The 26,825-nt window shown below is 33.5% G+C and overlaps 1 protein-coding gene across 4 annotated transcripts in view; it reads right to left on the bottom strand.

Moving 5' to 3' along the window:
* BANK1 (B cell scaffold protein with ankyrin repeats 1) overlaps nt 1-26,825 on the bottom strand; it is a 280,683-nt gene that overhangs the window by 152,235 nt on the left and 101,623 nt on the right. For all 4 annotated transcript variants that reach the window (XM_025423160.3, XM_049104948.1, XM_025423141.3 and 1 more), the window contains exons 6-7: nt 20,206-20,311; nt 645-841 (exon numbers count right to left, since the gene is read on the bottom strand). In XM_025423160.3, coding sequence (XP_025278945.1) covers nt 645-841; nt 20,206-20,311 — 303 coding nt within the window. The remainder of the gene's footprint in view (nt 1-644; nt 842-20,205; nt 20,312-26,825) is intronic.

Genomic DNA, 26,825 nt, shown 5'->3' with positions numbered 1-26,825 from the left:
TTCTCTTCTAAGGTTGATTACGAAAAGACAAAGTGTATTCTATATACTAAGGTAGTATCCCCTTCTTCAAAATCTACCTTGATTGTATTCTTACTAATTCTAAACTAATGTCCTTCTGAAATCTAGGACTTCAACCTGTATAATAAGAATCTGAGATTTAACAGAGAGAGAAAAGGAATCACATATGAGAAACAAATTTAACATGAATTAACTTTTTATGGAATAGACTTTTTGAATGATTATCAAAATGTATTCCTTTAACCTAATAATTATTATCTGATTTCATGAGCGTAATAGTATCTTACTTAAGCTCTTGAATGAAAGAACAAAGGTAATAGATTTTCATATCCTTTTCACCATTTCCTCTCCAATATGGAACAGGCTATATAGAAGCCAGAAAGACAAGTTTTAAAAGAGACTATTTAGGGGAGGAAGTGTGGAGTCAGAGCTGGTTTATAGTGATACTAAAACAAGTTGACCTATCTTGCAAAATGCTTTTAACACAGTGAATGACTCAGGACCAAAAGACACTACAAACTTGCTGAGCAATAGCATCATTTCCAAAAGAGCACATGCACACATATACACAAGCTTTATAAAAAGAGTTCTCGAGATAAAATGGGGAAAAAAAAAAAAAACCTTACTGAAAAGTCTTCAAAGATTTTCTTGAGTTCTTTGTGACCATGCCTTTCAGCAATATGTGCTGGATCTGAACCCTCGAAATTTTTCATCTCAGATGCCCATGCTGCTCCTGAACATTGAAGCAAATGAATAGCCAAGTTCTTTAAACCAAATTTTGCTGCACAGTGGAGAAGAGTTGGAAGTTCTTTGAAATGAGTATCTGTAAGCATAAGAGGTAATAGGATTAATATGCTTTTATCATGTCTGGAATTCCATAAGAAAATGTTGAACACAATCTAGTACTAAAAGTAATTCTTACAAAGTAGAACAGGCTTTCAGTGTCATTTTGCATAGAAGAAACTATCAGTGGCTTTTTAAAAAGATATTTATTTGAGAGAGAGAGAGAGAGAGAGAGAGAGAGAGAGCAGGAGTTGGGTGAGGGCCAGAAGGGCAAGCAGACTCCCCACTGAACAGGGAGCCCGATGATGTAGGGCTCCATCCAAGGACCCTGGGATCATGACCTGAGCCAAAGGCAGACGCTTAACTGACTGAGCCACCCAGGAGCCCCCTACCATCAGTCATTTTAACAATGATGCATCTCTTTCCTATTTCTCATCATACAATAAATATAAACTAATATTCTCATTAACAAATTAATGCCTCAGTCTTACCTGTGGGGTAAGTTTAGGAGTCAATGGGTGACAGGCACTGGGGGTTATTCTGTATGTTAGTAAATTGAACACCAATAAAAAATAAATTAAAAAAAAAAGGAAAGGCACATCAACCTCTTAAATATAAAACAAAATAGAACAAAAATATCATATTGCAGTAACTCTTGAATATATTTCAACATTAGCAAAACACTAAAAAACAATATAAAATAGGTCCATCTATAAAACCTTTCTGTGTTTTCTATTGCCATGCCTGGTTTGCTTCCTTCTGAAGGTGAAATGGACACATAATTGCTGGAGGGGTTATATTAGATCTTTATGTGAAATTTTTGTTTCAAAAGGAACTGCAACAGAAAATACAGGTGAGTACTTTTATAAATATTTTTAAATATTTTTAGTATGGAAATTTCCATCAGGATTTTACAGCTTTTGTATCAATGTTTTGGAGTTTGAATTTCATAATTAGTTGTTAGCTATCAATTAGAAGTATTAATTATGTATAATTATAAAATGGTGAATGCAAGCAGCTATTGCAATGACAAAACACACACAGAATAGTGATGGTTTGTTATTATTCTATATTTTCACACCTAGCTGGAAAAAATGTGTTATAGAAATGACACACCAGCTTGCTTGAATAGCTGTGGCATTATCAGAAGCAAGTAATGCAAAGACTTACAGCAACAGAAACGAAGGTGTCAAAGCAAAAGTCAATTTTCTACCATAATGTTTTAGAAAACTGAAACTGGCTTTATTTACCTCTTTGCTATTTTGTAGATTAAAGGGGAAAAAAGGGAAATAAGGGGAGTTAGATTTTGAGTTTATATTCACTTGGGTGTTTCAGGGCAGAATAAATTATTTAGCTTATTGGTTTTTATGGTTTAATAGGAAACAAAACATAAACCTCTAGGATACATTAAGAACTTACTGTAAGGAAATATTTTACCCTTCAAAATGTGTTAATACTAAATGGCCATAGGTAAATTCCATGGTTATATTTCAACAATAAATACACCGGTCCCTTCTTATATGGTATGCAGTGTGTCAAAATTTACCAAATATTTTATGAAGATGAGCTTGTGAAAGCTGAAACTGTCTAAAGTAGTACCATTTTTGAAATAAAAATCTAGTTTCTTAAAAAGGTATTAAGATATAATTTTTATTTATTTTCATTAAAAGGTACCATAAACAAAATTTTCGATCATTAAACCAGGACAAAGTTAATGAAAAAATATTTACATGATAATGTCAGATTTTTACATGCCTTTGGTCATCTCTCTCATTGACACATCATACAATAAGCAAAAAAACCATCACCTGGCAATCAATGCATTATGCATTATTCCCCCACATTGCTATTCTGGTGAACTTTTAAATCACCGTCAATGCAGCTTAAAATGTTTTTATCGTTAAATAAATGTTTAATCATTATGAGAATGCAGTCACTTTTTAACCTCACTGACTTCCTGTCAGTAAATCCCTCAAGCTTAAGGTACTATAATATTAGAATCAACAACCACCTTCATTAAGAATCTCTCTTGTATATCAAAGAGAGTAATCAGGACCGTGACAAGTGTTCATGACTTTTCAGGGTACATTTTTTAATAGTTGTGCTACTTTAAACTGTGTTTTCTGATACAAAAATGGAAGTTCTGCTGATTTAAGTTTATAGTGATGATACTAAAGGGTGCTACAGGTTTAAAGGTTGGCTTCTTTATTTTCCATTTATTTACTTCATTTTTAGTGGTAGCTTAAAATCCACTAATATACTAATATATTTTGTGAAGTTATAGTCATGAAAGAGCCTTAAAGGGTATCTTTCCAGTTTCCTACCCAGTATTAGAATTGTATTCCTAGAATTTATACGAGATGCTCTGGGTACTGCTTGCCTACCTCTAGAGACAGTGTCCTTTACTTCTTAAGGCAGACTGTGTCTTGATTAGACAACACTGATTTTAGACAATTATTACTTCTGTTGAGGTGAAAGGTAATTCTTCTCAATTCTCATGTATTCATATCCTTCGGGCAATATAGAATATAATAGTCACAAGAGCACAGGCTTAGAGTCAGTATTCAGTATGTGAACTTCAACAAGCTACTAATTACTTAATTCTCTTCCAAATTTATAGGGCTATCAAGATAATTAAGTGACTGGACATAGAAAAAGTGCCCAGAGAAGTGTCTGAAACATAACAGACGCTCAAAAAATATTAGTTTTCTTCCCTTTCTCTCTTCTCTGTCAAATAAAGCATCCTTGTCCTAATTCATCTTTGTTCCAACCTTAAGTTCCCTGATTCTTTTCATTATTCCAAAGTACTGACCATCCTGATAATCTGCCCCTAGAATAGCTGCTCTTTTATAAAATGGTGAATTGGTTTTAAACTGGCCTAAATGATCATTTACAGCAATGCTTTTATTATCTTGAGTGAGGTTATTTTGTCTGCTTATTTTCATTAAGTAGGGAATGCTCAGCCTGCTAATATACATGGTCAATAACTAAAATATTTCTAATTTGAGTTTTTTTAATTAAAATATGAAAGCATTAACTTTTTAAAGAATTTGAAATGATTCATAGGAGCTATATTAGTTATTTTAATGTTAATTAGATCATGATCTTTAGCATTATTTTTGTAGAACATCAAATTAAATATACTCAGTATGTGGATATAATATATTTTATATATGAATAAAAGAATTTATGTCAATACAGGTATGATTATGTTAGGAACTAGTACAGGATTTTATGTATATACTATTTATAAAATCATACTTTTTATATTTTCACCCTGATTTGGTAATTATGAGAATTTGAGATATGAATGGATTCCTCTGTATCTGGAACAGGTATGTTTGCAATCACACGATCACTATAGTTCTTTTTTAAAGATATTTATGTTTCTAGGGCTTAAATTTTTTTATAAAAGTATAGTTTCAAATTGCACTGATGAGTTTGATGAGTTTTAACAATTCTTTGCACTCAAGTAACCACAACCGAAAAAAATAAGCTAAAGAAAGCTGTGATAACCACAGCAAATTCTCTCATGTCTCATTCTAGTCAATTCTCCACTTTAGAAGTGGACTACTTTCTAATTTTTATCAACATAGGTAAGTTTTACTTATTCTTGGATTTCATATAAGTGGAACCATATATACTTATGTATTGCATTGTCTTCTGGCCTCTATTGCTGATGAGAAGTCAGATATCATTTTTACAATTGTTTTCCTGTATGGAATGCGCTTTCTCCAACACAAACTCCTCACCTTCTCCTTCTCCCCCCACAGCTACTTTTAAGATTTTACTTTTACTTTTAATTTTCAGCAGTTTAACTATGATGTGTGTAGGTATATATTTTTGTATTTAGTCTGCTTGGGAGTTACAGGGCTTACTGAATCTGTGGATTGATGTCAATCATCAATTTTGGATCATTCTTGGCCAATATTTCTTCAAATATTTTTCTGCCTCATTCTGTCACCTTTACTAAGGGAATACAATTACACATATGTTAGATTATTTAATATTATCCTATACAGCTTGGATCAGAATTGAATCAAATTGATATGTAGATGAACTGAGCCTGTTCTTTTTTATGGCTTTATTTTGAGTCTAGATTTTTCATCTCTTTTTCGTTTTGAATACTTTATTTGGACTGTCTTCAAGTTTACTGATTCTCTTTTCTTCTTTGTTTTGTCTATAAGTAAGCCCATCTAATTTTTAAAAAATTTTTCTGATATTGTATATTTCTAGGATTTCCTTTTTTATGATAATTTCTATTCTGATAAAAATAATTTTAATTTAAAATTAATTCTTGTTGCCCAACTTTTACAATAGAATTTATCACATTTTATCATAATTATTTTAATGGTCCATCTAAAAATTTCAACATCTGGAACATTTCTAAAGATTTTTTTTAAATTTTTATTTATTTATGATAGTCACACAGAGAGAGAGAGAGAGGCAGAGACATAGGCAGAGGGAGAAGCAGGCTCCATGCACCGGGAGCCCAACATGGGATTCGATCGTGGGTCTCCAGGATCGCACCCTGGGCCAAAGGCAGGCACCAAACCACTGCGCACCCAGGGATCCCTGGAACATTTCTGAATCTGCTTCTAATCACTGTCTATTTTCTTGACCAAGAATCACCTTTTACTCCTTCTTCATAGTTCCTGTAATTTTTTTGTTATACACTTAGCATTGTATTAAAGAACTGAAGTAAATTATATTTACCCCCAGAATAAGGCACAGCATTTCTTTAGTCAGACAACAACACTTGGGATCAGAGTCAAATTTATCTGTAGGTGAACTGAGCTTGGTCATTTTTGCATCTTTACTTAGCTTCAATTAACAACTGGCTTCAGATATTTTGAGGGCAGGATCACAGCTTTCTTCCACACAACCTGGGATCTGAGCCCTATTAAGACTCAAGAAACCTCAGTGGCTTGGGTGTCACCTTTGGGTTAGCAGATAATTCTTTTTTTTTTTCCTCCAGTCCTGCCTCCAGACTTCTTCACATCAAAATATCTCTCTCAGATTTTGTGGGGCCTCTATAGTACACTCAGACTCCTTACCATCCCATCCCAATCACTTGGAGGTATTTCTTCCAGCTTTTATGCCTCTCTGTATTTAGAACTTGCTTTCCATAGGTAAAAGCTTTGGTGGGATTTGTCTCAGCAAACCTGTCCCCCTTTCACTTTTCAGCAGTCACTAGTGGGCCTTCAGGGAAGACTCAGAATATTTTCAAGGATCTCTCTCAGCTTTCCTGCCCTCCAGCCCTTGGTTTAATAGCTCTATGCACTTATAACAGCCTACAAGAGAGGTGTTGGGTGATCTGTAATTGGGCTTTTTGAGATTTTTGTCCATCACACTAGCCTAATAAAGCCATTTAAAGTTTGCTAAATGTTTAGCTGGTTTCTCTTTACTTCTCATCAATAGTGGATTGCTCTGTAAGGGAAGAAGGAAGTCTTGAATTTCTTTTTTCTTGTGAAGGACTGGTCCCTTTTTGGAATTTGGTTTATTTAGATTTCTTTTGTCATTGACTTTCAGCTGGATTAAAAAAAGAGACTGATTTGGAAAATCATCTTGCTTCTTGTTACAATGGGAGCAGTAGACTCTTGTGATGTACATCTTAAGGAGAAACAGAAATCCTATTAGTCTTAGCTCATACACCATTTAGCAATTTTCTTTTTTTTAAAGATTTTATTTATTTATTCATGAGAGACACAGAGAAAGAGAGGCAGAGAGACAGGCAGAGGGAGAAGTAGGCTCCCTGCAAGGAGCCCGATGTGGGACTTGATCCTGGATCCTGGCTGGGATCACGCTCTGAGCCGAAGGCATATGCTCAACCTCTGAGCCACCCAGGCATCCCCATTTAGCAATTTTCTTAAACTTAAATTTATTTTATAAGCAGCTTATCATCTTACTTATTAGATTAAAATAATGGATTTCTTAGGAAGATATAAAAAACATGTAAAGTTTGCTTAATCTATAGCGTACATCTGCTTAATTTCATGGAAGTTTTCATTGAATTAATCAAGATTCATTGCATCTGTTTTTATATTCTTGGTGTAAATAAGCAGCAACAATTCACATTAAAGTATAGTCAGTTTGCTTTTGACTTTTTTAATGGAAATACATTTTCAAGTTTCAGTTGTTTCAACCAAAGTATGTTGAATGGTAATTTCAAAGAACAGAATTAAATGTCTCTCATTTTCAAGGAAATTTCAATTTCACTAGTTTTTGCAAATAAAAATGAATAAATTGGTACATAGTAAAGAAATTGAGTCATATATTTGTGCTGAGCCATTTCTAACAGTTCAAGGTAATCCCTATAAAAGGTGGCCAATAATTAGATTGAAGTAATCAAACCAAAGCTTTCAAAAGATTAATCCTGCTCACCAGAATAATAGAATGGGGAATATACCCAAAGTTATAATATAAGCTTTAAAAATTTAAAAGATGACTATGGAAACTGGAAGTGCATGATCATGTAATCCATTTGTTCTCATAAATCACTATCTAGAATCATAAATATTTATTCACTCAAAGTAGAATGACCAGGTGGCCACTTTAGGACAAAATAATGAAGCACACAACAAAGAGGAGACGAGTCAGGATATCTGCTTTCTAATCTAAGCTCAGCCACTAAATCTGTAATGCTTAAGAAAATTCCTTTGTCTCCCTGAACCTCTGATTCTTCATGTATAAAATTAGAGGGTTGGGGACTTCTGATTTTCCTCTGGGTAAGAAGTCATGTCATAGGTGAGATATCAATTAAAAGAGTAAGGATAATATTTATGAAGGTTGAAGAAAGCTAATAATTTTTGTTCTTTCATCATAGGATTTGGATTCTGATAAAAACATTCATATTTCTGTGGATCTGCAAAACAGCATTGCTGGGTGCAATCCGTTCTATGAAAGGAGAACCACAAATGCTACATGTGAGGTACCATTCTTCAACTCTGTCGAAATAGTAAACATAAAATCCTAGTTAGAAATTCAAGCACAAAAAATAACTGCCTTGACAATGTAAATTAAATGCACGAGGGAAATAATGGTCCATCAATACCCTTGCTGCAGTTTTGTTGTTATCTTTTGTATTACATAAAATACGAGTGGGAAGTACACAGAAGTACACTTTAGTATTAAACTCAATTTTGTATTTACCTCACTAACTATTGCAATTATATTCTTGTTACTAAAATATTTTCTTGGGGTGGTTCAGTGGTTGGGAATATGCCTTTGGCTCAAGTCATGATCCCAGGATCCTGGGATGGAGCCTCCTTCTCCCTCTGCCTATGTCTCTGCCTCTCTCACTCTCTGTCTCGAATAAATAAATAAAATCTTAAAAAAATAAAATAGCTTCTTAAAATTTATGAGAAAATATTGAAAGTTGTATCCATTTTGTATGTCCCTTGTTAATTGTTTCAGGAAACTTCATGTCAGATTTTTTTTTAAAGATTTTTAACAGATTTTTTTTTTTTTTAGTTAAAACAGTTAAATTCCTAATCAGCATTAAATTCAAATGAATCCTGGTTTCATCTTAATACATAAAATTCAAAATAACATCTTTCAGTATTATAAATCTTAAAATTCTAAAACTTAATATTTACTTAATTTGGGAGTCAATATCATGCAGTTAGTGCTTAAGCATTAGGGCTTTGAAACCAGATTAAATGGATAGAATCCCAATTCTAGCATTTACTAATGATGTTATTTGGATAAGCTACTTGAACTTGGTATCACGATTTTCTCAACATTTAAATGAAGATAATAACATTTAATCAATAAGCTATTAAACCTAGGTCCAATGTATTCTTTCATACAAACAACTACTATTGAGCCTCACTATTCAGGAATTCCATATTTGCAAATTTTCCAACTCACAAAAATTTATTTGTGTCCCACCACCCCTAAACCAAAATTTGTGGCCCTTTTGTGGTCTTTGTATACATGTGAAGAGCAGTGAAAAATCTGAGTCACCCAAAGTGCATGTTCCCAGCTGAGTCCAAACAAGGCAACACCCTGCCTTCTAATTTCAACTCTCATACTTTAAACAAATGTCTTCCTTGTGGTCTATGTAGTGCTACATGTTTCCCATTTTTGTGGGGTTTTTTTTGGATGTTGGTGGTGATTTAGTTGTTTACAAAGTGGCTCCCTGGCACAATACAGAGGTGTTGTTTGGTGTTCCCAAGCACAAGAAGGCTGTGATATGCTTTATGAAGAAAATAAGTATGTTAGATAAACTTTGTTCAGGTATGAATCAAATGATATTGTTAATGAGTTCAATGTTAATGAATAAAAATACATATAAATGCTGTGTTTTTAAACAGAAACATGCAAAAAAATGAGTTTATGTATTGATGGGTTGACAAAAATGTGACCAGAGGTTTGCAAGAAACTAATCCTATATTTTTCCTAAAGCAATGTTCAGTATTCTCTATTCAGCGACTGTATAATATGTAACTACTGTGAACAATGACAATCAATTGCATTTTAATGCAATCTAAAGCCCCTTCTCCTTTTGGAGAGAGAGTTCAGAATTTGTTTCCCATTGCAACACGGCTAGAAATTTTCAAAATATGGTGCCTTCTTTTCTTTCTTCCACACAGTGAAGGAGTCTCTGAGTGCAGTCCTTTGTGTTGCTTCAGAGTGAGGCCAGGAAAGGCATAGGGCTAGAAGAGGAACCTGTGAATATCTCACCTTATGATTTCTGAGGCATTCTCCCTGCTTGTCTCTGTGTTTAGAGCCTACAAAGTTAAAATCCAAACTGGGCATGTTTAGAGTCCACACTGGCAACCACTCTGGAAGTAGGAAGGACAGTCCTAGGGCATGACTCTGTTTTGCCTATTTTCCCACTTACCATGCTTAGACAAAACAATAGGAAAAATCTAGTATGAAAGGGAATCCTTACCGTGCCGTTCTCAGATAATACAAATTCCTTTGAGTGATTGTACATCTTATTAATTTTGGTAGATTCTGTATATTTTGTTGTAACTAAATGCTTAAAATTTGGGAGTTTTATAAAACTAAAAAAAATAAAGTTCTGGAAGATTGATGTTCTGGCATGCAAAACATATGAATGATAACTGATATGAAGCATGGGAAATGAATGGAGCATGTGACCTTGAATCCAGAAAAAGTTCATTGTTCCTAAGTACCCAAATAGAATCCACCAAAAATTAGCAGCAGTAGTAATAAGAGGAGAAAGAGGAAAAGAGGAAGAAGGAAGAGAAAGGAAAAGGGAAGGAAATATGACAACTAATGAATGAAAGGAGTTGAAAAGGAGGAATCACAGACACATAGTGTTGGAATGAGTGATAGCAGAGCAGAAGAACATTAAGCAGCAGGTTGACGCAAGATGGTCTGATCCCAGAGAAAGAGTATTTGAGGACACACTGTAAAACATCTTCTCATCCAGGGCAGTGGGCCAGGAATGGCCAGGGTGAAATAAGGCAGCATGCAAAAGAAGACTGAAGCAATCCATGAGGCCACAATAAATAGCCTGGGAGCTGGGACCCCATGCCTAAAGGTGATGTTAAGAAGCAAAGGAGCATACAGAGTCCTCATTTAACAGTTCTTGGAATGATATCAATTAAAATTAAATCTTACAACATTTGAACAGGTTTATTATCCATTTTCCAGTATCAAACTCAGTGATGAAGTAATAAAAAGAGTAATGCTGCCCCAAGTAAGGCTGCTCCAAGTTCAACCAATCCAATCAATCTGTGGCGAATCTCTGTTTAAAATAAAAAATCTCTAAAATAAATAAATAAAATAAGAAGTCTCTAGAAACTTCATTTCTCTAGATGTGTGACTGTATTCTGTTTCTCTGTGTTCATTTAAAAATGACTTTTGAAAATCACTAACTTTGTCTCTGATGAATCTTGACAATATAAAACACTAAGAAGCGAGGAAGAAGCAGAATGGTGTCTAGAAAGAATCAGGAAACCTAGAACAATCTAAGTGTGGAAGCCCTCTGGATAAAGTTGTACACTCTCCCATGAGGCTATGACTTACAGATAGAAAGCTGTCCACTGGCCTTTGTATGGGTTGCACATGGAAATCAAAAGATATGCACCACGAAGCAGTAAATCAACATATCAGGCAAGAATGCTTGATTTCAGTAGTCAAGAGTATTCAGCATTTTTGAGGACTTCTTATAGTCTTTAGCAATGGATTTATTCTTTAAAAAAAAAGTTAAATAATTTTGATAATAAAAATGAACTAAGGCAAGGAGGAAAATCTGGGCAGTATTGGAAACAATAAATGGACTGGTTAGAGCTTAAGATGCCTTTGGAAGCACCATCATACATAACATAGGGACAGAATAAAAATGGAACATAAGAATGTTTGGGGAGCACTGAAGTGTAGGATAGAAAATGAAACATGTTAGAAATACCTGCTAGAAGATTTTTTCAGGAACAAGAAGTAACTGATGGCCTGAATTAGAGTGGAGACAGCCTGGAATGGACAAGGAAGGACAGAAATATCAGACACGTTAAAAGAAAAGTTAGTAGGACTTGATTGAGTCTGCTGAAGAAAGAGGTGAATTTAAGATAACATTCAGGTTCATGGCTCCAAAGTTACAAGGTAAGCGAAAGAGAAATTTATTAGGGAAAGTGACAATGGTGGTCATGGAAAAGTATAGGTGTGGGTGTTGATGAGGTAGCTGTCACAATAAATTACATAGCAATAAGTTAAATTAGACATATGGGCCTTTGAGTAGAGCATAGTGGTTATAAACTTAGCTCCTAGGTCACCACAGGGCAACAAAACCAACTCCTGCTGAAATTTCCAGCCCCCTGGAATGACGTACACATTTCAGAATTGCCAGCGCCACAATCACATGAGCCAGTTCCTTAAAGTAAACCTCCCTCTGTCTCTTTGTCTCTCTTAATACATCTATTCTATTTCTCTGGAGCATCCTGCCTAATGAGGTGAAGAAAATGACCATGGTGGGTTTGGTAAACCATAACTTATGGCTACAAGACATAAAAACTATTTTGTGTCTTTGAGTTACTATCCTTCTCAGAGCAATAGAATGAGTTTTTACACATGCAGTGACACTACAAATCACTACTGCACATCACCTGCAAATGTAAGAAGAAATTCCTTAAGTAATAACTTATTCAATTTATAATAAAAGGTCCACTTCCATTGTGAGTGTGTGTATATAATTGAGGCTAACCCATGCATGTATTTTTCTTATTAAATGGCTATTACAGAGCCTCTTTCCTGTTACCAGTTACTAATGGACAATGTTTATGTATTTTCTCTAACTCTATGATAAACTTACATATTTAAACTTATTACTTTTGTCTCTGAAAACCCTTTATTTTTTTGTGTGGACCCAGAGAAGAATAACATATGTGTCTTAGTCATTTGAGTAGAGAATTCAAGCAGCATATTCAGAAAGCTCATATGTCATTTCTTCCATTCTACTGTCAGATACTACAGATCAGAAGTAGAAAATCAAGACAGGTACTGTCTTTCCTAGGGATTCTTGTGAGGAATTAAATGAGTTAAGGTAAATAAAGTGCTTAGAATTGTTCTTCACATAGAGTATGCAAAATGTGGATGTTAGCTCTTATTAGTAGAGCATACACTCTATGAGTGGCACTTATTTTTGTGACGTCTTCTCTTCCCTTGTCATTGGTGCCCTCTGAATGTATGGTTTGTATTTTACTGATTTCATATTCCTCTACCTTCCCTCAGTATGTGGAAGAGTGCCTATTATAAAGCAGAGTTCATTAACGTCTAAAAATTCATGAGGGTTTTTTTGTTTTTTCTAATGATACACACAAAATATATTTCTTAGATAAGCACTCTAAGATTACTTCATTTGCAGCCAGACTTTAAATTCTGGGACATGGAATGATAAGATAAAAATAAATCTGCTATCTTGACTTTAATTGGATTCGTGTCAATTTTATTTATGTATATGACAGTACTGCCAATTATTGCTGTGTTTACTCAGCGGTTTTCATTGGTGACTCATAGACCAGTAGCATCAGCATCATCTACGAATTTGTGAGAAATTTGAAATTCCTGGGCCCATCCCAGACCTACTGTATCAGAAATTCTGAGTAGGGCCCAGAAATTTGGGTTTTAGCAAACCTTCCAAGGAATTCTGATGTCCACTAAAGTTTATGAGCAAAATGCTAAATACAAGAAAGAATGAGGCTTGGTTCAAATAATTAAGCAACAGTGGACATCCAGGAAAACTGAGGTTAACCTCACAGATTGCTAATAAAACTGTAAAATATACAAAGTATGTCTGGGGTAGTACTTCTTCTCCATTCTAATCACTGTTTCTCCAAGAGATTCCCTCTTCTGTCTTAGTTTACATATTTTATTCATTTTTTTTAAAAAAGATTTTATTTATTTTAGAGAAAGAGAAAGAGAGAGTAGGGGAAGGGGCAGAGAGGAAGGAAGAGGGCCAAGCAGACACTGTAGGGACCAGTGGAACCTGACTCAGTGCTCAATCCCACAACCCTGAGACCATGGCCTGAGCCGAAACCAAGAGTAGGATGTCCAACAGAGCCATCCAGGCACCCCTGACTTACATATTTTAAAATATCTTTTCAGGTTGTCAATGGTAAAGGCTACAATAGAAGACAAAACTTAATGCTAAAATACATATACTTTTATTTCCTGGAGGAATGTACAGTCTTACAGCAATCTCAGAAATAATCATTGTTAGAAATAATATTTCAACCATGCATCACATGTCATATTCTTATAGAGGTAATGTCTATTCAGATTCTGTGGATAATGAGCATGGAGGAAATAACTTCTTATAGTCAGTCAGGTATCATGGGTAGAGGTCACATTTATTTCCCATATTTCCATTATTATCAACAACTTCTTCCATAAGGATACAACTTTTGCCTTTCCAGCTCACCTTTCTGGCTTCCAGAATGAGCCAAGTCAGAAACTGGTTCTCAGGATAGAAATGCTACGAAAGCAGCTAGACACAATGCAGCCTACTACTTCAGCTTTTAAGCCTCTATTGTTCTTTATCATGTGCTGTTAACCCTGCTGTTACCACATACTTTGGATTCTCAGCCTGGTCTGTTACTTTTTTTTTTTTTTTATCTGCTATTTTGTCCCTTGTATTATACATTGCTCTAGTCACAATTTTGTCCTATAGGCTTCTATTCATATACTAATGTGTGTATGTGTGAACACATCCTTCAACTTTGGAGATGCTTAAAATGGGGGAAGGGCATATAAAAATGAAATTCAGTCTCACTACCATGGAAAATGAACCTATGAGGCAGTTAATTGATACTTTTCTGTTTCTTCTGTGTAGTGCTTTATTTCACTCTGAATTAGTCTGTATTTCCAGTTACTTTTAGATTTTTTTGCAGAATTTTGGGGGTCCTGGGGAGTTACTCAAAACTATAATTATGGGCACCTGGGTGGCTCAGTAGTTGAGCGTCTGCCTTTGGCTCAGGTCATGATCCTGTGGTCCTGGGATGTAGTCCTGCATCAGGCTCCCTGCGGGAAGCCTGGTTCTCCCTCTGCCTATGTCTCTGCCTCTCTCTGCCTGTCTGTCATGAATAAATAAAGTCTATAATTCTTCCCATTATTTGCTCTACAGATACTATCTATTGATACAGAGTTTGAGGAGAAACTTTGTTTACACTTATAATATGAATGAAAACCTAAGATTGCTTAATATAATCTTTTAGATCAAAATTCTCTTAACTTGAGAATATATTACATTTGAAGGCTCATCTTTTTCATCTATAATTACAAAATTCTCAAATATTATAGAATATGTGTTGTTACAGTAATGTAAATGGGCATAATGAGAAAGAATTACAAATGTTGTTGAAATGTGAATGGCTGACCATCATAAAAAGTTGCTTGACTCCAGATAGCACATTGCTTATCTTCACAGTGTTAGGATACATCTTAAGACCAGGAAGGTTTCTCTGATTCTGTAGGACATACTGTTCTTTCTTATCTATGCTCTCTATGGACTCAAGGCCAGTGGTGCTTCCTTTTCTGGAGAATAATTTAAGTGGGAAAAAGGCCAAATTTTGGACCTGGTATCAACATTATCTTTTTAGCTTCCTTCATTCTTTTCTTACTTTAAAAAAAAATATACATTCTTCAATCACAGTTATGATGCTTATAAGCATAACTTTTCAAACTTCATGTCTGGAGAAATAAAGAATCCTCAAAGAAATACTGTAAAAGTGAGTAACAGTGGTATAATACTAAAGGAATAACTCTTTTTTTGGTTATTCAAGTGGAAAACATTTTAAAGAATTCAAAGTGGTTGTTTTATTTTATTATTATTTGATAAAAATTGAACCATCAACTCACAAAAGTAACTTGAGAATATGCTAAAAATGTCCTTGGTAGAAGTTGTGAAAATCTATACCTATAGGTTGAGTTATCAAGAAAATGAAGTGAAAAAAAAATCTGTAATTTCACAGTCAATTTACATACTAAATCTCCAAATTACTCAATTACTACGTTAGTGTTATGTGTAAATCTATCCCTAATTTAGTGTATTTACTAAACAGTGATGTGTTTGTAACTAATTTAAAGTGTGTTTACATGACCTTTTCTTTCCCTACCACCTATTCCTTCTTATCCCAGAATAAGGAATAATCTTGACCATTTACCCTTCAGATTGATTTTTTCATTGCTTCTGATTTTCTTCTCAAATGATTTAAAATGAAAAAGGAATACAGGTTTCCAGTTATGGAATGAATAAGGCCTGGCATAAGGAATATAGTCAACGTATTGTAATAGCAATGTATCCAGACAGGTGTATAAATACAAAAAAAAAAAAACCTATATTGGGCAAAAATAGTAAGATGAAGGGAAAAATGTGATATCATTTACATGAAATATACAAAACTGTACAACATAAATTATGGAAACAAATGTATCTAGAAAAAATGAAGAACTGCATGAGAATGATCAAGAAATTTATTTAAAACAAGAAATTTAATCAGTCACTTTTCAAGTGTGTGGAATCACAGAGGGAGATTTAGAAAAATTCAACTAGATATTTAGCATTTTATTTCTTAAAAATAGAAGCTCTGAAGCAAATGTGACAAAATGTTAAGATTTGGAAAAGCGAGGTGATGGATACAAGGGTGTTTTTTGCATTGTTCTCTATATTTTCCTGTATGTTTAAATTATTTGATGATACAAAAAGAGCACAATAGCATGTGGTTCTCCTCTCCTTGGTAAATGAGCTATTTTCTATGAACCTAAACTTATTACAAGTTCATGACAAATCTTAGAGCTGCAGTGACTACTACATTTGTACCTAATATTCAGTTATATGCTCTACATTTTATAGACATATATGGAGGTAATATTCCCAGTTAATACTTTCAGTTGTCACTGGCAAGTGTATGCTGTCTTATGTTAGATTAAGATACTGCTATTTGTTGTAAATGGATATGTTTTGACATGTTCTAAAAAATTGGCATGGGCTTAATTAAACCAGTACTCTTCTCTGGGTGTAGGTAAATAATCTGCCTTAAATTAACCTAGTTTCCTTTTTCATGAACTAACTCCCATTGGTGATTGAACCAGCAGCTGTAGCCTTTTAAATAAATAAATAAATAAATAAATAAATAAATAAATAAAGCCAAGCTATTTATTTTTTCCTGTCCATGACAGGGGAGTCTCTTTATGACCCAGTCCTTGGAAGGGTTCTGAAGTTAGGGAAATTCATGTAACTACCACAGCAAGACTTTCCCAAAACTCTGCAGAGAGCTTGAAACAGGGGAGAGCTGCAGACAGGTTAAAGCAGTCTTGTCTGGCCGCTGTGCTGCTCTGTCTCATCACCACACAATGTCAGGTGCATTCGAATCAATTTCACAGTGGCCCATACCACGTGTGTTTATATATACCACGTGTGTTATATAATCAACAACCAAAACAGAATTTTCTCAAAAATCATACTCTTGCTTTAAGGAATGTACTCTGATATTTCCTATTCTAGTATCTCATGTCTCAGTAGAAAATTGCCTGTTAAAATACCATATATTGATTTCGTAGCCCCTGATGATTCACATACTGGAAAGTTGTTCATGAATTATTTTGATGACTTTTGTGTTCAAAAGTTCTATGTTACACTAACATAGCAAGATCATTTAGAACCCTTTTATTATTCTACTCCTAGGGAGAATTTTTTTCTTATGGAAAATTCTCCTCAATGGAAAATATTATTTTAAATCAATAATAAAGCATTATAGGGTAAGAGAACACTAAAGTAGATTTGATTTCTATATAGTTTTTGAGTTATCTCTAATTATAGAGATATAATATACCCCAACTCTGCTTGCCTGGGGAAAAGAAAAGTCAAGGAAATTAATTGGTAGATAGGAGTGAAAATGACCAAGGCATAATGGCAAGGAATAACATTTTACTTATTATAAATGAAGTGACAGGGAACTAAACCCAGAATTTACCAAAGTCAACTTGAGAAGAAAAGAGGATGAAACAATGATATAACAGTTTTGATTAATATAGCATTTAGCATCATATTTTTAAGAACCATAGCTATCTGTATGTAATTCCATGGCTCACCCCTCAAGTACATCCTACCGATTCCTTATGGCTATCTTCTTCACACAGTGTCCTAACATCCAATTTATTTCATCTAAAATATAGAGTAATAAATAATAAATATTTAATAAGCAAAATATTTCACCAAATAATTGTAGAACTGTCTTCAGGGACAGATATCTGAAATTATACCTGATTCACTGTTTGCTGAACTTACTGCTCAGTTCATATCTAGAAATGTTTCTACAGAACTTACTTAACAACCTACCATTTCTTTCCCAAACTCTCTTGTTGAATTAATTCCACTTTGTGTATAAAGGCCTCTCAAATCTTCTCATCAATTTAACTTGAACACTATGAAAATCCAGGTGCAAGTTCTTAAAGACCAGGTATTCTGAAGCTGACTTTAATTCAAGATTATAAGGTCAAGAAAGCAAGCAAAACATGACTGCAGTCATATTCATGTCTATCTTGGGTATTTTTGTTCTGTGATTTGTATTTTGTTATTTTGTACTTCCACTAGGAGTAAAAGCCTCATATCATGACGGTTGTTTGCATGTTACAGGTTTAATAGCGTCCGTCATCTAACAAAATCCAGCAATGAGGTTTCTGAATGAATTACCTAGATTACATTGAACTTTTCATTTGTAGCTTTCTTTCAAAAATGTTTAAAAATCTCTTTCAAATATATAATGATTATTAAATTCTAGTAATGATTCAAAACTTTCAGACTCTACTAATTTTATAGCCTTTGTAAAGAGAGAGTAGTATTTTCTTTATGCCAAAGATCAGTATGAAGATGAATTACTTCCCTGTAGAAATCTGTAATAAGTTGAAGACACAAGGGGTGGATAAACTTGGCTGCCCATTGGAATCACCTAGAAAACTTTAAAAACTACTGAGAGCTGGAACCATTCCCAGATTCTTCATTACTTGGGGGTGGAAGAGGGATGTGGTTTAGGCATCAAATGTTCTAAAAGCTCCACAGCTAATCATAATACTCACTAAGTTTGAGAACCACTGCTCTAAACACTTAGTACTCATGAAAGATCTGAGACTAGCAGCATCAGCTTTACCTGGAAGTTTGCTAGAAAAGCAGAAGTTTAACTGTATCCACATTATCAGGAACTGTGATTTAACGTATCCAGAATTCTTTTTCTATAAAAATAAGGGACCAGAGCTCTTCCATCATTTCTAACTCTAAAATTCACATTTTACAGCCTAAACAAGGTAACAAGCACTTTTCAAACTTAGCTAGAATTCTTAACCCGTAAAAATGAGAGGCCATTCCATTCTCTCAGTTCCATAATTCTCATTCCACAACCTAAATAAATTCAAATGCTGAAGGAATTTGAAAAATTGTTTAATAATTCTATCTCATATCTTTCCAGCACTTTTTCCTGCATAGAATTCCTATTTCTTTTCTCTTTCCTAATTGGAACACGTTATTCAAGACTCACGTAAAGATCATACCTCCTTTATGAAACAAGTCTTGAAAAATAATACAGCTTTTCTCTAAAATCCTATTGTTGAGGCAATCAATTCCATAGAGTTTAGTACATTGTTTCTTTCTATTATGACTTATACATTATCTTGTTTCCCAATCAAATTATGAGTGTCTCAAGTGAGATATCATGTTATGTTCCTTTTCTACCTTAACTTAAAGTCTAACTTTTGTGAGTTATATATTGTTAAAATGCATTTGGGGAATAAAATAAGTTTTCACCATTCTCACAAGATTTCTCATTCAAAACTAGCCCATTATTAACCTTTCCACATAATGTAAACTCATAATGTAAACATCTTAGGGGTTCTTGCACATCTAGGTAATTCAAAATTGCCGGTGATTTCAGGCTCCTACTCTTTCCCTTCCTGTTTCCCTGAGGCTTGCCAACCTGAGGATAAAACTACTTCAAATAGCATAGAAACTCTACAGAAAAAGCCTCTGCTAAATAGTCCTACAGTATACCTATACTAGACCTCTCCTATTCTTTAGCCTCATGCCTGTCTTACTCACCATTATGTCTCTATCATAGTGTATGGCACATAGTCGGCATATAAGTGAATTATAAACAGTGTGTCAACAAACTACATAGGAACAGGTAATTTTGAAAACGTACTGCTGAGCTCATGATAAAATTTAGAAGTATGATTTCTCTTGTAGTAGCTCCTCTATATACTTTTCTTGATACGTATACATATTTCTTTTTATGATACAAATAAGAGTCATTGTAGAAAACACAGATTAAGTAAAATGAAAAAAAAAAGATGTAATACCTTAAATTGAACAACTATTGTTAACAGGTGCATGTTTGTCCAGACTCTCTTTCTACCTATCACATATATAAACATATATACTACTAAAGCTATGTACTGTTTTAAGCAGATCACATTCTATCTACTGCTATGTACCCTGCTTTTATTCAATTAAGTATATATCAAAGCATCACTCCAGCCAGCAAATCAGTTCATAATAAAATTTGTTTATGATTGTTGTATTAATGGATGTGCCAAAATTTATTTAATCAATTACCTACATTTGGAAGAATAAGTTATTTCTACTTTCAGTAATTACAAATAATGCTATGATGAACAATCTCCATTATCAATTATCTAGAAATTTCCTTAGAATAAGAATCAGGAAGCAGGTTTGCTGATTGCAAAGGTTAGGCACATTTTTAGGGCTTGTGATAAAACAATTTACCAAATGGAGCTTTAGAAGTTTGTTACAAATGTGCTTTCTTGCCAGGGGATGGGAATTGTCTAAAACATTTAATCACCAATGCAGATAGCTATATTCCTAGCTATAATATTTATTAAATAGTTGCACAGAGTGAATAATTGATGAAGCTGGAAAATACTTACATTCTTTCTGTGGGTCGATTTCAGGTTGGAATGATCGAAACTCATAATATGGTATCTCATGTTTGAATATGGATGTGAGAATATCATCAAGTTCATCCATGTCCTTCTGTTTTCAAACGAAAAGGAAATTTTCTTAGTTCATTTATTTACATAGAAACTCATCTTAGTGCAACATAATAAAAATTAGCTGGAGTAAATACTGGTTAATCTTTCTAATAATACTGACACCTCTTTTGAAAGGAAAGTACAAAATATTAGAGGCTTACCTAAAAGTCAGTTATTTTTTTTAAAGATTTTATTTATTCATTTGAGAGAGTGAGTGAGCGAGCAAGAGAGAGAGAGCACAAGCTCGGGAGTAGCAGAGGGAGAGAGAAGCTGATTCCCCCCACTGAGCAGGAAGCCTGATGCTGGACTTGATCCCAGGACGCTGGAATCATGACCTGAGCTGAAGGCAGACACTTAACCAACCGAGCCACCCAAGTAACCCTAAAAGTCAGTTATTAAAACAACGGAAAAACAGATGCAATAGATAAAAAATCTTTTTGTCTGGATGAGTAACTTTATTTAAATATTTACTAATTTAAAAAAGTATTACATCAGATCAATGATAACACTGGAATTTGTTTTGAAACTAAATTTTGTTAAAATACATGTTATATTTTATTTATTTTTATTTATTTTATTTTTTAAAGATTTTATTCATTTATTCATGAGAGACACACAGAGAGAGGCAGAGACATAGGCAGAGGGAGAAGCAGGCTCCCTATAGAGAGCCTGATGTGGGACTCGATCTCAGGACCCCAGGATCACGACCTGAACTGAAGGCAGAGGCTTAACCGCTGAGTCACCCAGGTGCCCCTACATGTCACATTTTAATAAAAGAAATAATAAAATGATAAGTCCAGTTCTTCAATTTAAACATCAGAAATGGAATAGTTTTAAATAGATTATTTCATTTCTGTGCCAAAGTGAGGGAGAATATTCATCTTGGTTTCCCCTTGCCCCAGCTACTGAATAACCATGTATCTACTCTATTTTCCTAAACTGAGCATTTGGGGATGAACCATGTAGAATTCTACTATGGATGACAAACTGGTTACAGAGCTACCATTCTTTTAAAATTGTGTTTTGTGAAGCTATGTCTGACACCAATTTAACTTGAGACATAGATAACTATATCTAAGGAAGTGGACCAATCAATAAAGATTGCCAGATTGGTATAGAGAGAGGATTGTGAACAAAAGTTCCTAATTAAGATTTTTGAAATGATTTCCAAATAAAATTAGACTTATCAATACATAATCACAAAAATTAAATGACTGGATTGAAACAAAAGATATTTTTGTTACTCTATTTATTTGTCAACATATCCACATGCTTTAAATAATAAAGCAGTTCAGGCTTCTCTAGATTTTTAAAAGTTCTCCTTAAAAGTAAGGAGAGAAGATGAAAGTCTTCTCAACTTCTCAACTTGTGGCTAAGAATGCTCAGCAAAATCAACATTAATCTACTTAATGCTACGGACTATGTGAAGTCATTAGCTTTGGAGCATTTTGTCCTTAAAAAGGAGGAGAGATTCAACAATAAACTCATCTTCAAGGAATTCATGGTCATCTAATTACATATGGACAATGAATTAAGTTCTAGGTACGATGATAGAAAATCTTTATGGGAGTACAGTGCAGGCCAAAGGGAAGCAGCTCAATTCCACACAGGATGAAATGGTCAGAAAAGTTTTTTTCAAGGAGATGAGCTAAAGTGAGATTGCTACATATATAAAAAGTATTCTGGATTAAAGAAACAACTTGCATATAGTCATGGAGGTATCGTAGCATGATCTGGTTAAGGATTTTGGAATTTCAATAAAACTGCAGAAGAATGACAAAGAAGGAAGTGGGCATTTCAAAAAGAGTTTTGTATATATAATATAAAGTTTCTAATTCATCCTGTAAGCAACAAGGAATTGTCTAAGGCCTATAATAATTAACATGGAAATGTTTATTATGTGGATTAAATTAAGCTTATATAAGTTTAAGAATGATTATGATTATTTATGTAGTTGGGTATGATATTGAATGGAATCTATTCTATAAATATAGATGTGACAATTTCATATTAGTAATTACTTGGTCTTTTCAGGAAGCCTTTGATAAGAGTGGTGGAGCAAAACATCACTGGCAATATATTTTATTTTATTTACATTAAACTTCAAAAAGAATATGTCTTGGGGATCCCTGGCTGGCTCAGTGGTTTGGTGCCTGCCTTTCGCCCGGGGCGTGATCCTGGAGACCCGGGATTGAGTTCAGCGTCGGGCTCCCTGCATGGAGCCTGCTTCTCCCTCTGCCTCTCTCTCTCTCTCTCTCTCTCTCTCTGTGTCTCTCATTGATAAATCAATAAAATATTTTAAAAAAAGAATATGTCTTAGCTATGCAAACTGATGAAACAGGCCCTGAAAATATTAAAATCATAACATGAGTTTATAAATTTTTCTTAAAACTTATGCCATCGGCCATGAGAGCTGTGCATAGGCTATTATCTAGTTAGTGATATTTCTGTATGAGGAGATAAACTTGGCATTTCTTCCCCAAAGTACATAAGATTTAATAGACAGATTGGTGTGTCATTGAGTTACCACACTCATGTATAAGTTAGGCATAAGATCACCTCTATGATTCCTTCCAGTACTGATATTTCGAGACACAGATGAGAATTCAAAAGAGTAAGAGTTCCCAGTAGGAATCTGAGAAGTACCATTTCTTCCCCTGAGACACTATGACACTTTAATTTGAGAAATGCTACAGCTTATATAGCACTGAATTTTAAAAATGCAGTAGCACTGTTTTTAAAATCAGAAGAAGAAAATTACATGGTAAACCATGTAGACAATTATTTAAGAAAGAATATAGACACTTTTTAATATTCTAGCCTACCATAACTAGTTGAGTCACTTTTATTTTCAATTTCATAATTATATTACTAGTATTATGCCTACAAAAATCAGATAGGACACAAAACAAACATGTAAAAAAAATCACAGAAATGGCTATTAAAAAATAATCTCCAAAGGATTTCTCCTTGGAAGATATCCTAACTAGAAAAATCTGATACAAGTAGTTATGTTAATTTTTAAATTTCAAGGACACAAATAGGTATCCTTTCTAAACACTGGCATTAAAATTTGAAAATGCCAGAAGTTTTCTCCTTAAAATAAATTGTTCAACCTAAAATATACTTAATGAGATTGATACAATTACTGTTCAAATAAAGAGATCAAAATAGAATAGTTTAACATGAATATTCAGCAATATTCACAACCATCCTAATATTGTATTTATTATTTTATTTTATATGCTTTTTGAGAAGATTTTACTTATTTATTCATGAAAGACGTAGAGAGAGAGGAAGAAACATAGGCAAGAGGGAGAAGCAGGCTCCCTGTGGGGAGCCAGATGCGGGACTCAACCCACGACCCCGGGAACCCGACCTGAGCCAAAGGCAGATGCTCAACCACTGAGCCATCCAGGCACCCCCATCCTAAGATTTTAGATATTAAGGAGGAACTTGATGAAAAAATAAGCGTAGAGTGAGATGATAGAATTATGTTGACACTAGTATTTGGTTATCAGAAAAATTACATATATATTTAATCTAAACATATATACATGTGCATTTTTGCATAGATCTATACCTATTAAGAATATTACAAAAAGAATTCAGAAAAAAACTAAGATATGAAGTGGATAGAAAGATATTACAAAATAATAACTTTGTACATATGAAATATTATTTCATGTGAGGAAATATGGGATTGATCAAAGTACTTTAAAAAATTATTTTCATAGAACCTGAGTGGCTCAGTGGTTGAGCATCTGCCATTGGCTCAGGGCGTGATTCCAGGGTCCTGGGATCAGGCCCACATCAGGCTCCCCACAGGGAGCCTACTTCTCCCTCTGCCTGTGTCTCTGCCTCTCTGTGTGTCTCTCATCAATAAATAAATAATTTAAAAAAATTTTTACATACATATTTATGAATCTGAAAAATTATATATATACATATATAGTGTCACTTCTTTATACATATATACACATTTTATATATAAAATATACATACATACACACATATATATAATTATTACTGATAAGCCACTTTTTATAATAAGTATTCTTCCTAAAAGAAAAATATATAAAAATTCTGCTTTAAAATATGTTTAGAATTAGGGACTTCTACTTCTGAGAAGATGGAGTAGTTGTACTTTCTCCTTTTCTTCTTCTTATACAACTAAATGTCTACATTTCGATAGAAAATAAATTGTTATACTAAGAACCAGAAAGATTTCTAACTGAATAAAAAGTGACAATCAATAAATGTCAACACCAAGAGGACAAAGATTTTTAAATTATCTGAAAAAGATATTAAAACAGCCATGATAAAAATGCTTCAACAAGCAAATACAGTAATTCTTGAAATAAATTTTTTAAACAAACCTCATCAAGGAAATACAAAGTTTCAGCAAAGAAATAGAAGGTATAAAAAAGAATCAATTGGGATTTTTAGTACTGAAAAATACAATAATCAAAATAAAACCTTGTGTGGATGGGCTCAACATCAAAATGGAAAGGACAAAGGAAGAATCAGTGAACTTGGAGATAGAACAATTAAAGATAATCTCAACGAGAGAGACAAAGTAGACTAAAAAAATAAAAACTCAAATAGACTGCAAGGGACCTGTCAGATTATAACAAAAGACTTAATATTTATGTGATCAGAGTCCCAGGAGGAGAGGGGAAAAAGAATGGAGATGAAGAATTACACAAAGAAATAATGGCTGTTAGCTTCCTGGATTTAGCAAGAAATAAACCTACAGATTCAAGAAACTGAGCCAACTATAAACAGGTTAAAGCCAAAGAATTCCATGCTAAGAAACATCATAGTTAAACTTCTGAACTTGAAGACAAAGAAAAATTTTGAAAAGAGCTAAAGAGAAACAAAAACTGACCCTATAGGGTAGAAACAATTAGAAACACAGTATTAGAAAGAAGTGGCACCACATTTGTCAAAAGTTGAAAGAAGAGAACTATTAACCAAGAATCTTATGCCCAGCAAAACCTTTAGGAATGAAATGGGAATTATGACATTTTCAAACAAAGGAAAAGAGGAAATTTATTGACAGAAGATGTACCCTACAATAATGGATAAAGGAAGTTCTCCAAACAGTAAGAATCTGATAAGAGAATCTTGGAACGTGAAGAAGAAAAAAGAACATAGTAAGTAAAAAATATAGGTTCCCACTTCAAGAACCTAAAAAAATCAGAACTCAAAGCAAGCAGAAAGAAGAAAATTATAAATATAATACAGAAATCAGTTGAATTGTAAATAGAAAAGAGTCAGTGTAACAAAAAGATAATTCTTTTTAAAAGATCCGTAAAATTGACAAACCTCTAGGAAGACTAAAGGAAAAAGAGAAGATAGAAATGACAAATGTCATGAATGAAACATGAGCTATCACTATAGACCCTGCAGACACCAAAAGGATAATAAAGACATACTATTAACAACTCTACACACATAAGTATGACAAGTTAGATGAAATGGATCAATTTCTTGGAAAACACAAATCAAACACAAACCAAAACCAAACACAATCTCTATTATTTCTTTAAATACATATGCATCTACAAATTCTGTTAATTAAAAATGCAAATAAATACAAACAAACCAGGAAAAAAATGAACCAGAAAAATAAATAAAAACAAACCAGGAAATATTCATGACACAAAGCTGAATCCTTTGAGATGAAGATCTATTTACATAGCAGCATCCCTTCAAAGTCTAATTTACCCTTCTTGAATAAGGGGCATGAACACTGCTTGGCTATGACTGCATTAAAAGACTACGCTTATTAGGATTTTAGAACAATATAATATAGTAAAAGCAGTGAGGAGATACTTCAGATATTTGGACTCAAATGAAAGGCTGTATGTTGCAGGTATAGGATAAGTTTATACAGTGAAACAGACTCAAAGAGTGTAGGTAATAATAATAACTAAACGTTGGGCACCTAGAATGTGGTAGGCTTTACATAATTTGTCTCTAATTTTTATAACATTCCTGCATGGTAAATTTTTTTAAATCCTTTTTTTTTTATATAGATGCAATAACTATGGTACAAAAAACTTAATAACACCAGAAACTGTAGAGCTAGTAAGTGCCACATCAAGGATTTTATTTTATTTTATTTTATTTTATTTTATTTTATTTTATTTTATTTTATTTTATTATTTTATTTTATTATTTTATTTTATTTATTTTATTTTATTTTATTTTATTTTATTTTATTTTATTTTATTTTTACATCATGGATTTTAACTTGTGCTTTTACTTTCTAAACACAATGTACTTAATACTACATTGTAGCCCTAGTGGAAAGAATAAAATTTGATGTAGTTTTTGGGTGAATAATAAATTATGATCCCATAGTTTCATGATGGACACTGCAGTTCAAACATCACATGTCTAGTCAGAAAGTGGAAGGAAGGCACATAGATGGAAGGAAGATGGTAATGTAGGCTACTGTCAACCACATCTATTAACTACAAAAGCCAAAGCTCTGATGATGTCCC

The sequence above is a fragment of the Canis lupus genome, chromosome 32 (genome assembly GCF_003254725.2).
Source record: "Canis lupus dingo isolate Sandy chromosome 32, ASM325472v2, whole genome shotgun sequence".
In the NCBI taxonomy this organism is placed as follows: domain Eukaryota; kingdom Metazoa; phylum Chordata; class Mammalia; order Carnivora; family Canidae; genus Canis; species Canis lupus.
This window is presented reverse-complemented; position numbering and strand designations above follow the sequence as displayed.